The sequence below is a fragment of the Chrysemys picta genome, chromosome 15 (genome assembly GCF_011386835.1).
Source record: "Chrysemys picta bellii isolate R12L10 chromosome 15, ASM1138683v2, whole genome shotgun sequence".
Lineage (NCBI taxonomy): Eukaryota > Metazoa > Chordata > Testudines > Emydidae > Chrysemys > Chrysemys picta.
Window position 1 is genome coordinate 15,498,105 of NC_088805.1, and position 12,982 is coordinate 15,511,086.

General features: G+C 41.3%; 1 protein-coding gene across 4 annotated transcripts in view; it reads right to left on the reverse strand.

Moving 5' to 3' along the window:
- The window catches only part of DGCR2 (DiGeorge syndrome critical region gene 2), a 71,282-nt gene that overhangs the window by 6,792 nt on the left and 51,508 nt on the right, over positions 1-12,982 (reverse strand). For all 4 annotated transcript variants that reach the window (XM_005281068.5, XM_065568366.1, XM_005281069.5 and 1 more), the window contains 2 exons: positions 12,292-12,495; positions 1,468-1,620 (listed from right to left, as the gene is read on the reverse strand). In XM_005281068.5, coding sequence (XP_005281125.1) covers positions 1,468-1,620; positions 12,292-12,495 — 357 coding nt within the window. The remainder of the gene's footprint in view (positions 1-1,467; positions 1,621-12,291; positions 12,496-12,982) is intronic.

A 12,982-nucleotide genomic window follows, 5' to 3' on the forward strand; every position in this document is an offset into this window, starting at 1 on the left:
AAAATGTGTGGCTTTATCCCATTTCCTTTCCCTCCAGACTAAGGCCCACCTCTGCGCCTTCTTCCATTCTGCCCCTTATTCACAGAATCTCTCCTAAAACCTACATAATGAAGCCATACTTTTGCCTCATTCAAATTCACCCTAAATCCCACAATGCTACTGCCATGCCTAAATGTCAGTCATCCAGAAGCATATATAAACCTTAGCAAACCACCACGAAACATCATTGCTCTCTCCCCCCATTCATTTGTCCTCACCCATGTCATATCTAAATTCTAGACTTTAAAGCTCTTTAAGGTAGGGATCTTGTTTATTTGTTCTACAAGGCGCGCAAGCACACCTTGGGGCATGGTACAAATGTTATTACCATTGATATTCCCTCAACGAATGGATAAAGAGAAGAAGGTTGGAACTCTTGATAAGGGTACCATGTCAAATGAGGACTTTATCATGTGAGCAAGTATACTAAATCAGGCACATTAACATTTCTACCCATTAGCCTACCAATCAGAGAAGGAGAAACAAGCCTGGTGTCAGTACAAGATCTTTAGAAAGATCAGGCGTGCCCCACAGAATTAAATTTTTTGAAAATCAAGACAATTAGAGCCAGTATGCAGAGGTGTTCAGGGACAGCCACTGAACAGGTCAGCTCATAGCCAGACTCCCATTTCCACTTGCTCTCTTTACATGGTAGAGACTTGTAATTCTATTACTAAGGGCTTGTCTACACAGGGAATTCATGGGGAAGTTAGTGTGCAACAGCTAGGCTGTGAATGTGAGGCGCAGAAGCTATTCCACACTATCACCCCATGTGGACACTTGGATTCCACACTAAGATGCCTGTGTGCAGTTTAGGTTAATCCACTTTGGAAGCACGCTTATATAACTGAGCTAAAGCTGCAATGTGGGGGAGGCAATATCTTTTATTGGACCAACTTCTGGTGGTGAGAACCAAGCTTACACAGAGCTGCTCTTCAGCTGGGAAGTGTACTCAGTGTCAGAGCTAACTACAAGGTGGAACAGATTGTTTAGTATAAGTAGTAAACACACATTTCAAGGAACCAATCAAGATGAAGGGGACAGCTATAAATCAGTGTGTCTATTCAGTCCATGATTTTTAGTACCTAGCAAAGTTATGAATTTAAGCTCCCAGGTTTATCCTTTGATGAGTAAACGGGGGAGGATCCCAGTGCCCAGGCTCCAGTCCGAGCGCCTACACATTTTACAGCCTGCAGCCTGAGCCCCACAAGCCCATGTCAGCTGACACAGGCCACCCGCGGGTGTTTAATCGCAGTGCAGACACACCCTTTGAGTACATTTCCCAGACCTGAAGAGCTCTGTGTAAGCTCAAAAGCTGGTCTCTCTCACCAATGAAGATATTACCTCACCCACATTTGTCACTCTAATATCCTGGGACCAACACAGCTACAACACAACTGGCTAAAACTGCAGTTACAGAATACTTACAATTTACTCCAATCAAAGACTCAATGCGCTCTCTGCGTCTCTGGCGCAGCCGGTGGACCATGAAGAGCAGCAGAGATAAGATAAGGAAGGAGGAAATGCAGCTTACTATCAGCCGCATTCCACTTGCCATCGAGTCAAATAAACTGTTGCCATCTGTTAGGTGAATTAAATTAAAAACAAAAAACAAAAAAAACCAATTACTACTTTGACCAAGTGTTATTTGTCTTGAAGTTTTCTTTCAATACTGGGGAAGTATGAACCTAGAGTGAAAATTAATAACTAGGTTTTAAAAACTTATCTATATTTCACAGATGCAGAAAATTGTATAATAAAAAGTTATTAGGAAATCCATCCAATTTGCTCAAGGTCACACTGCAAGCCAATGGCAGATCCAGGAATTGTACCAGATATTCTACACTCCCACTTCTACGCCATATCCACTAGTTCCAGATCCTTGGACCTCCTGTTGAGAAAGTATCCATGTTCCTCAAATGGCATGCACTAGAAGTGTATTATTTGTACCATAAATAAGAATCATCATCATTTTTAAGGAGGGTACACATGCAGATTTTTTGTATGAAAATATACACAAGTGGCCAAATCCTGTCCCCTCACATAAATCGCATGTTAGAGGCCTTTGAGTAGAGGACCACCACAGGGTTAGGAGGGGATTGAAGCATGACATGGGCATTTGTCTAAGTTGGCCACAGCAGTTATTGCAGATCACAAGCTCTACTAACTAGAAGCCCAGGTGTGCACATCTCTCCCAAATAAACATTCCACCGACGGGTTTGTAGCCACTGAATCAGGGCAGCTCACAGATCCACTAGCCACTACCTGGCCCACCCAACTCAGACTATGTCTCCCACATGCCTTCTCCTGTCAGCTGCGTCAGAGCTGGGAGAATCCATTTATAGGAAGAGGATAGTTAAAAAGAAGGCCTGCATGAAGTGACAACAAAGATTTGCAGTTTGACCTAAGTGCTAACGAATATCACAAAATACCACCTTTAACTAATGCTTTGTTAAATATCATGTTTAGCTGACTAATCACTTATTGCATAAATTATTGCCTCGTTCACTTTTGAATTGCTACCCATATGTTATGTTAATAAAGATAAAGGGGTTTTTTAAAGTATTGAGATGATGTAGAAGCCTGATAATTAAGCAGTTTCAAATCCCAAAATAGTGGTAGGTTAGGTTGTCCATCTGAATGTACCATCCCCATATTCTAATTCGACACCACTCCACAGAAAGCCATATGCCATAATACTCTGCCAAACATGACAGGTATAGAAAGTAAAACTTCTGCGAGCCATAAAATCTTCTCCACTGTCATCACAGAATGGTGGCGCTCACCACAGACTGCTTGAAGGTTCCAGTAGAACTTCCTGAACAGTCTGGAGACTGCCCTTGGTCCTACTTCCAGAACACGAACGCTGACACTACAAATGGCATTGCCTGGCTCTAATATACAGCCTTTTTAAAATAGAGTAGGAGTTTTTTAATCTTTAAAAAGGTTTAAATTTTTAACTGAGTTAGACGTACATATTGAAACTTGATACGGTCACAATTCAAATCATGTTATTACAGCTACTTTAAACTTTTAAATGAACTCACTGAAGTTGGAAATAAGTTTTGGTTCAAAACATGCAAGACACGATGCTGAGATACCAAAGCCGGCAACAAGTGCTGAATCTGGGCATTTATAAAGCGCGTACCACGGCAGAACTTTGGTATTTTACATGAACAAATAATAACAGAATAGTGATATATGCCCAAAAGTGATAGTCAATGCTCCATTCTACTTTCACTTCAGCTGTCAGCTTCTACATCTGCAAGTGCTGCCATCTTATGCAGTCACTGTGGCTATTTAACAAATGCTTTGGCAAAGAGTCTGACATGAAACTTCTAGACAGCAAGTGTTGAACTCTTCCTGGTCTCCATTCCGGAGACTTGGTCTGTTGAGAGCGTTCTGCCTCTAGTTCTTGTGACCCCATGGCTTTGTTAGGTGCAGCGTGACAGACAACTGAAATTCCGGCGGTGGGCTGCAGAGGGAGAGGACATCTTTGAGATAACGTGGACCTATCCATTAAGGGCTTTGTAGATCAGCATCAGAACCTCGACATGAACATGGAGTCAGTGCACTTTGCAGATATGCTCTGTTTAGCTTGTTTTACTTCAGGGATGAGCTGCTGTGAACTTTCTGCCTATTCCCACATAGAAGCAATTACAACAGTCCAACCTGAAGATGTCCATCAGATAGTCCACAAGAACTAGATCCACTGTCCAAGGATTCAGCAGTCTTCTTGCTAGCCAAAGATGGAAAGTATTTTTAGTGACTGATCCTGAACATCCAGGTAACAGAGAGGAGTTCTACATGACTCAAAGACTGCATCCTATCCTGATTAGCAGCAGGTCTTGTATCAAATGAATGCTAGCCGTTCAGAGTCGCCTGGAGTTAGCTTTATCCGTCCTTTTTTTCTTTCAGGTACAGCAACGGCTAAGAGACAAGACTGTCTGCACTGGATGAAGAGGACACAGCTGTAGATTACCTGCATATTGCTGTTAAATAAAAGCAGTGATTATACGGATCTCTGCAAACTTCTGCGCATGAGCTGTGGGAAGGGTTGAAACCTTATCCTAAGTATTGTGCTTCTAGAATGAACTTCACCACAAATCTCCAGCACTTTTTATGTCATGCACCAAGTTATTTTGTAAAATGAGCACAATTCTATAATTGATTTTGAAAACAAATCACTTGATCCAAAGACCGCCTACTAGAATGGCCAGAAACATGGGAACAGAAGCAACTGTGCTAAGGAATTGCTAATTGGGCCCGGTCTTCAGTGCTGCTGTTCCTTGGAAGGGCTGCTCTTTTACAGCTGGACATTTCCCAGCTTCCTGTGTCGCATTTTATGGATCACTCACTCACAACAGATTAATACATCCACATACAAAATAGTCCGACTTGTGCTAAGGTGCTATTAGAGAGACTTACTACAAGGAATTTTTGCAAAAGGTCTTCTACACTTTCCAGTTTGATTCTAAAACTGAACTACTTAACTTTAGATAATAAAATTAACACAAAACAACATTTCCTCTGCATGATGTACTCCTATTAGTATTCTGCGTTGGTGCTATTATAGTAATAAAACGGTCAGATGAGGTTACAGCTGTGAAATATTTCAAATGGGTTTATTTTCTGTGTGTTTATGAGGTTATGAATCCCACCTCTAGTGTTTATACACACTGCTTGTTTCTATAACTTACTGTCTCACAGCTAACACACAATCTTATTTTTAATTCTTAATAGAAGCCCTCCCCACGCAATGGACTTTCATCGATATGTGCCCCCTCACAAGTTAGCCAGATATCTCCCACCCAGCTGTTCAACGACCTCGGAGAACACCCACAATCCCAACTGGGCTCTCCACTCCCAATGACAATATTTGCCTCCCCCTTCAGAAGCTTATGCATCCCAAGCCACCATTTCCAGCTTGCACTGCTCTTTAGTTGCTACCTGACATTTGAAATAAACTATTTCAAGGTAAGTTTTGCTAGAAGTGCCATTTCACAAAGCGTGTGTGTGTTTTTCTGAAAAGGCAGTGGAAGTGGGGATGTAGGATAAGGCTCTTCCAAGTCTTTTCCTTCATTTTCTGTCAAATTCAGCAAGTGAGATGTATCCTTTAGGAAATCTTGTATTTCGACCGAATAGCTTTACCAACCCTCCTGACTCGTCACCGTAACCCAGAACTATCTGGGTTCCCTAAGCTTAATCACAAGCAGCAACTAAGCAACCACCAAAACAACTATAAAATCACATGCAGGGTTTGCAAATGACTTATATTTTCAGTATTTTAGCTAAATGTATCAACAATAAATCTGGATATAAAACCTACCTCACCTGCCATTTGATTTTCCTTTCTGCTATTCTCCTAGTTTTCTGCATTTAACAATGTAAATGAAAATAGTACTTTCTCTACTTTCGCTGTAAGAGAATAGCTTTAACAAGCTTCTGCAGCCTCCCTCTAGCTATCTTCCTCTCCAGTATCCCCTTCTTTAGCTCGTCACTGCCGCCTCCTAATGGCACACAACAAAAAGTTAAGTGGATTTATCAAATTATCATTTTCACTTTTATCTAAAGCTGCCCCTTTAACCTCATTTGCTCAGTGTGAACACATTAACACAACAGCCTTCCTCTTTTTGCTCGCAATCATGAGTTTGTGGTCATCCCCAACTCACTCCCTCACCCCTGCCCACAACACAATATATACTGCCTGCTTCTGCTTCCATGTATTCTCTTGACATCTACCACAGCTGCAAGTCTCAGCTCATTTCTGGTCACAGCCCTCTTTCAAAGTGACCCTGAATGGTCCTGAAAGGTTTGCCTAGAAATTCTGCCTGCTTGGCCTGGTACCATAAACCAAGTCCTGGATAAAAGGTGGCAATGGATGATATTCTACTCTACTTTTATAGAGGTACAGAACATAGGTCTCTAGTGTGACATTTTATTCCCAAATTGTCTATTTCACCAAATGCTGGCAGCTGAGTGTACAACAGCTTTCCGGAACTGGAGACAGCAACAGTATCCTATGACTATGCATCAATTTACAGTCACTACAGAGGCTTCTACACACTGAGCTCTCTAATTCATAGAAATATTAAAAGAAACAAAATACACTGAAAGATACGGGTGGATCTGTCTGAACAGATGTCACACAAATGTATTACTTTGTCACACCCACAGAGAGCAAATAGAACCACATACATACTTCCCCTCAGTTGTGGTATTGTAAATGCAAGGCACTACAATAATTCTTCCTCAACAAGTCAAAATGGATACAGTGTCTTTTGAAGTATTGCAGATGTGACAGCTCAGCAAATTCCTAGCACTGAAGTGTTTCCTCCCTTCCCAATTCCTTTAAAAAATAGTCTTGTGTACTATTACAGTTGCTGCTTACCCAGACAGTAAGAGCTTACAATCTGCCAACTCAGCAGCAAGATTTATTTCCCCATGGTCTCTCTTTGGATGATTACTAATCAACAGTAGGTAAATTAAACAGTTTGTTTCTCCTGAGATAGAGGTTTTGGGAAGATATCCAGAAATATTTGACAAAGACAAATCTGCGCTGATTAAGGAAAGCAACTTACTAGTTTAGTCACCTAATATCTGTAAAACCCCAGAGGGGAAAATTGACATGCTTCATTTTGAAATGTCAGTGTTGAACACCACCAGTGCAGACTTCATTATGAATTAAGTTTTACAGCTGCTTAATGAATCTCTTCCCCAACAATTAAGTTACTTAATAAAATAAAACTAGCTTCTCAGACAAGAATACAATGCTATTTCTAAGGTGTCTTCAGTTTCACTAGAGAATGAAGTGTCTTAAGACAGGGAGTACAGAGAGGTAAAATATACTCTTCAAAAATTGCATTCATGAAATAGTTAAAATCCACAGCATAAACAAGGATTAAAGAACACTGCAACAAGGTTATCCCAGGTCATCACAATTCTGTCTGTTGGCCGATGTTGCAGTAAAATAGTTTAAGATAAGAATTTGGTGCGAGGGTATAGGCAAATCTTAACACTGCTGATAATGGGAGGAGGAAAGCTGTCATTCCCCCCACCCATTCCTAGTGCAAGTTTAAGCTTCACTTTCATACTGAATGTGACTGAAAACAGGAAGCAGCTAGCAGCTTTTAATCATGAACATGGACTTACAGATCAGTCTTATGATAAGCATGGCTTCCGGACAGATTTGTAGCCAATAAGCACTTGCTAGGTTTCTATTGCCACACACTCAGTAGAAGGGTTTGGGGGTGGTTTTTTTTTTTTTTTTGGGGGGGGGGTGAGGGATGGAGGGAAGAGAAGAATCTCCACACATTCTGTACGGTAGGGTGTTCTGAAACACAACCACATCTTTTGTAACCTGAAATATAATTAGGTGATTTTATTATGCAGAAAAATGCCAAATAAATAAAAAAAATTGTTTTGAACAAGCCCCTTTTAAAGGGAAACCAAGACTTAAATTCACATCCCAACTTACAAGTAATACAGTGCAGAATGAACTTCAATTTGTACAGCTCAAGAACAAGAAAAACCAACCAGCTTTCAAATCTCTGTTCAAGTGATCAGTATGTTGCATGTGTACTGAGTGATTACTGAAGCTCTTCTGCACAATTTATAACTATTTCTTGAATTATACCTACATATAGGTAGCTAATACCTGGAACACAAAGCCATAATCATCCAATAACTCCCTTGAGAAAACAGAATCAATAGATGCTTAGACAAATGCAAGCAAGAAAACTTAGATCAATTTCTCCTGGACCATCCTGTAAAATCATAACTCACAGTACACAGTATTTGTACCAACACAAAGTCTGTTGTACCTTAATACAAAGTGAACATTAGTCCTTTCTCCCCCTAGCAAAAAAAAAAAAAAAACAACCAAAACATTCTGGTATGAGTGCTCTAGGGCAAAGGTTTCTCTTGTGCCAGTTAGGTAATGTAGCAGAGAAAATAAACTTCAGTGAGGTAGGGATTATCAGTGACAGAAAGGAACCTGCTTCCAAACAATTCTAGAGGAGCAGGTCCCAGGTACCCCAGGTATAGATTTCCTATCTCGTGCTTTTAGATGGCCAAAGCCCCTTAAAATAATTGAGGCAAAAGGAATTGGCCATGCTGGGTTAAACTTTGTGGCTCCACAGAGACTGCACCTTCTCATTTTGGCTGTAACCCTGGTTAGAGAGAGTTCCGGATCTTAGCCAGTCTGTATACCTATTTGCATAGTAGTTAATGCATGAGAGGCCATGGGCACTGAAGCTTCAGTTAGACACTGCAAAAGTGCAATACCAGTCTCACATCAGGAAGAAACTTATAGAAAATCTTTCTAAGTGACTTAAAAAAAAATCCTATGTTGTCAGTCTGCCTAGTCTTTGAGAACTCCAAATACTCTCAGTTACCTAGAGAACTATTCCACCTAATGAAGATGAAACAAGTGGGGAATCTGACCTGGCAAGCACCTTACATAGCATGGGATGTCAAATTGCATAGAGTGCTCTCTCTCCACTTGCTGGTTTGAATGAAGTATATCCAAATGACTGGGCTGAGGTACAGAAGAATGAAAAGAACAGTGAGGACATTTGCTTTTTTAAATAACTGAATCTAATAAAATTATCAGATTATTTGCACCAAATTCTGTTCAGTGATGAACAGCACCATCTACTGGCTAGCACACACTAAAAAACAAAATGAGTTCTAGTCCAGGCTGCTTTGTTCAAAGCTATTGTTCTGATTGAATTTTGACAAACAGTAGCATCATTCTATTCTCAACAAAAACCAGGGGAAACTGAAGAGTGAATAGGTTTGTTAAAAATAAACTCAGTCTTTACTTAACATTACTGAAAAAAAACAAAACCAAGCTCAAAAGCTTCTGTTTGCTGTCTGAACCAAGGTATACTGGAATTGCCATACCAGATCACACTAGTAGTCTATCTGGTCCAACATTCAGGGTCTAGAAGTGGCTAGTACTTAGATGCTTCAGAGGAAAGTGCAAGAATTTCTGTAATGGACAATTATGAAAACCTGTCCATAGGAGAAGGTTTTTCCCCCTAATCTGCAGCAGTTGCTGGCCTGCTTGAAGGAAGAGTTTCTCTCTTTATAGTTTAGCAATTCCCTTTTATCCACCAGATCAGGGGTTCTCAAACTGGGGGTCGGGACCCCTCAGGGGGCTCACAAGGTTATTACGGGGGGGGTCGCGAGCGGTCAACCTCCACCCCAAGCCCCACTTTGCTCCAGCATTTATAATAGTGTTAAATATATAAAAAAAGTGTTTTTAATGTATAAGGGGGGGGGGGTCGCACTCAGAGGCTTGCTATGTGAAAGGGGTCACCAATAAAAAAGTTTGAGAGCCACTGCACTAGATGATTACATGCTCAGGAGTTCTGGACTGGAGATTATTTTTCTTTATAGATACCCTACTGATTTACCGCATCTAGATCAGTGGCTCAAGCTTTCCAGACTACTGTACCCCTTTCAGGAGTCAAGTTTCACCACACTTAAAAATTATTTGCTTACAAAATCAGCCATAAAAATACAAGTGTCATAACACAAGATTACTGAAAAATTGCTTACTTTCCTCATTTTTAACGCATTATAAAATAAATCAATTGGAATATTAATACTGAATTTACATTTTAGCATATAGTAACTACTGCAGTATAAACATGTCATTGTCCATAGGAAATTTTAATTTGTACTGACTTCGCTAGTGCTCTTTACGTAGCCTGTTGTAAAACTAGGCAAATATCTAGATGAGCTGATGGACCCCCTGGAAGACTTCTGCGTACCCTGGCTGAGAACCACTGATCTAAATTTCTAAAATTTTCAACCAATTCACTCAGTACTGAAATAAGAATTCACTGGTTCATAATTCTCAGAATCCTTGCAACACTTATGGCAAAATGCCCTTCCATTGCTAGGCATTCTAGGTCACCTATTTCTGCTTCTAAGCTTCTTGCATTGGTATACAGGCACATACAGGTTTATTTATCAGGTTTAAATTTGCCTCATAGTAGACATCATGGGTATTTTGGCCCTGAACTGTACCACAGATTTCAACCTGTCCCTTCTCCATTTCAGTAGTAATTTCTGTCCTATCTTTCACTACCATCTACAGATACTCCTTTATGTTTATATGGAGTTTTTGGTGTTCCCAACATTCCTAGTAGATATTACTGGGACCTGAATGCTCCTCAGACCCTGCGGATCAGTTCCCTATCTTCCAGTTTAAAAACATCAAACACTTGCCAATTTTCTGTGCTGTTTTCACTTTGATTCTGTGGGAAACATCTCTTGTTGTTAGCTTTCCTCTACCCCAAAAGTTCATCAGTGCCATATAAACTTAAACCCTCTTTACATCACCTAACACTGAGGCTTTGAATTTCCTCATCTAGCTGGTCCTGCGCAAGGAACCAAAAGCATTTGAACCTATAGACTTTCCTAATCTGAATTAAGGTGCTGGGACTTCTCTTCTATCCCCCCAAGTCAATGGTGGTAATACGTACCATGATAGGCCCCTGACCACCACTCACTAGAACTCTGTCTACATGTTTTGAAAGACTGACCACATACACGTGGCAGGCAAGGCACCAAATGATTTTCATTGTCACCATCTTCTTGGGTATCAATATTCCCAATACCAAGAACTTCCACCATATGGTAAGAATGACACACACCACTGACACCCCTTTCTATCCTGAAATACCAACCACCACCAAAAAGCCTTTGAAACAAATCAACTTAAGAACAAAAATAATAGAAGTACACGAATAAGATTATAGACACCAGAGAAAAGGAGACGTACCCAGGACTCCAGCATAACATTAACTGTAACAACTCTGAACAGTCGTGTTATCCATCTGTGTACCCAACCCTTTTTTGAAGCTTGCTATGTTTTTACCCTCAGTGACATCCTGGAGCAATGAATTCCACAGCCTAATTACATGTTGTGTCAAAACCTTACAAGTTTTGAATCTGCTGCCTTTCAATGTCATTGAATATCCCCAACTCTGGAGAGCTGATGAACATAGAAAGAAGAGGCTTCTTATGAGCTCATCTCCAGACTGAAATAATTGTCTATACTGAGCAACTTGTCTCTCTAATACCCTGGAACCAACACAGCTCCAACACTGCAAATGCACTGAGCACGAACATTCAAAGTTACAAATACAATTAAGATACATTAAAATACACTCTGGGGATTAGGCACAGCAGCTAATATAAAGAACAGGCTCAAAACTGCAGAATGTTTTGCCCTCATTTATCCATAGATAGCCAGCAGGTACCATCAGGACACTCAGGAGGGAGGGGGCAGACAGATAGGCCCCTACTCAGTCCCACCAGCAGCAGGCTTTTAGACACTGTTGGCCAGTCTAAGCTCTTGGGTTACACCTCCAGACTGAACCTGAAGCTATTCCTGTGGGGTAAATGAGGAGAAAGGAGGGCACTCTGTGTCAGCAACATCAGAGGCACCTGGAAAGAGGAGAGGGAGCACTGTGTACCACAAGTTTAATAAAAGGCTACTTTCTACCAATACAGATTCAAATACTTTTATTAATCCGTTCCTGGCAAGATCACCTTAACATTAATGTTTCTGTCAAGGACATACCAAGCCCCACCAAGATGAAGAGCAATATCTTGGTTCTCTTCAGTTTTCTGTGTGCCACCCTCACAAGGCCCCTGCAAGTCTCCTCATCCCTTCCTTCATGCCAGAGTCCCACATTGTCACTCCTCACACAAGGGTCTGTGCTCTCCACCCATCTCCAGATGCCCCCCTCCCCACTTCAGGCCCTGCTTCCAATCCTCCCAGCCCCCCTGCATTTCCTTGAGGGTCCCAGATTTGTTGCCCACCAGTCACCAAGTCCACCCCCTTCCATATCCCTGCTTCCCCAGAAGATCCCCAGCAGTACCATTTCCCTACTTCCTCCCTTCACCACCTGTACTCCCCACTCCACCCAACAAGTCAAGCTGCTGCCTCTGACCTGTACCTGGATGTAGCAGGGGGCCACAGGAGACATTCCTCTGCCTGCAGCACCAGGCAGAGTGGGAGCCTGCTTTTCCTGTCAGTTAGGCTTTTCCAGTGTTCCAAATTTGCACCAAATTAAGGAGGTTTGTGCCCACTGATACCTAGAACCTTCCCTGGAATGTGGTAATTGATGGGAAATAGCATTCCAAAGTTATCATGTTACAAAGACGCCATCCAGTTGAGCGTTAGATCTCATTTCACTCAGCCGAAAATATGCAATTTAAAACATTTACCTGGGTCTAAACATGTAAATTTGCAACACTCCTTTGGGTCTTTGCGATACTGCTGACAACCCTGGGGCCGTTCACACAGGGCTGCCACACACATCTCCGGTTCCCCATTGTGACAGGTACAGCTCAAACAGGGGTCATCCCCTTTTGGGGTGAAATAGTAGCCTTCATCAACAATGTTGTCTTTGATATCAACACAGGTCTGGCCTGGAACAGAAATGTGTATCAATACCTCACCCAAAGAAATAGTTTGTGCAGCTCTTCCTGCGAGAGTAACAGGCACCCAACTCAACCTGTATGTAAAACTGCTTAAAAATAAGCAAAAGCTGGAAATGAAAAGACAAGTACAAACTGGATTGTTTACATTAAAAGAACTGTGAAAAGCAATCCTCAAGGGTTATGGTAATACCATGGGCTGGCATGACAAAGCTGAAAGATTCTAGACATGCAAGGTTGTTTTGGGGTTTTTTTTTTTAAATAATTGAAGGCAAATGTTAATAGGACGTAGTTGCCAATCTTTTAGACATTTCTTATCGGAGAGTCATTGAAAGAAACAGCAGGGCAAGTGGACTTCTGCTCCTGCCATCTCCTAGGACCCATAAATGCCACTGTTGGGCCCTTTGCTGTACTGATCCTGAAAGATGCCTTAATTAGACCAAGTCAGAGAGAGGAAACCAGAATTTAGCCAAAGCTG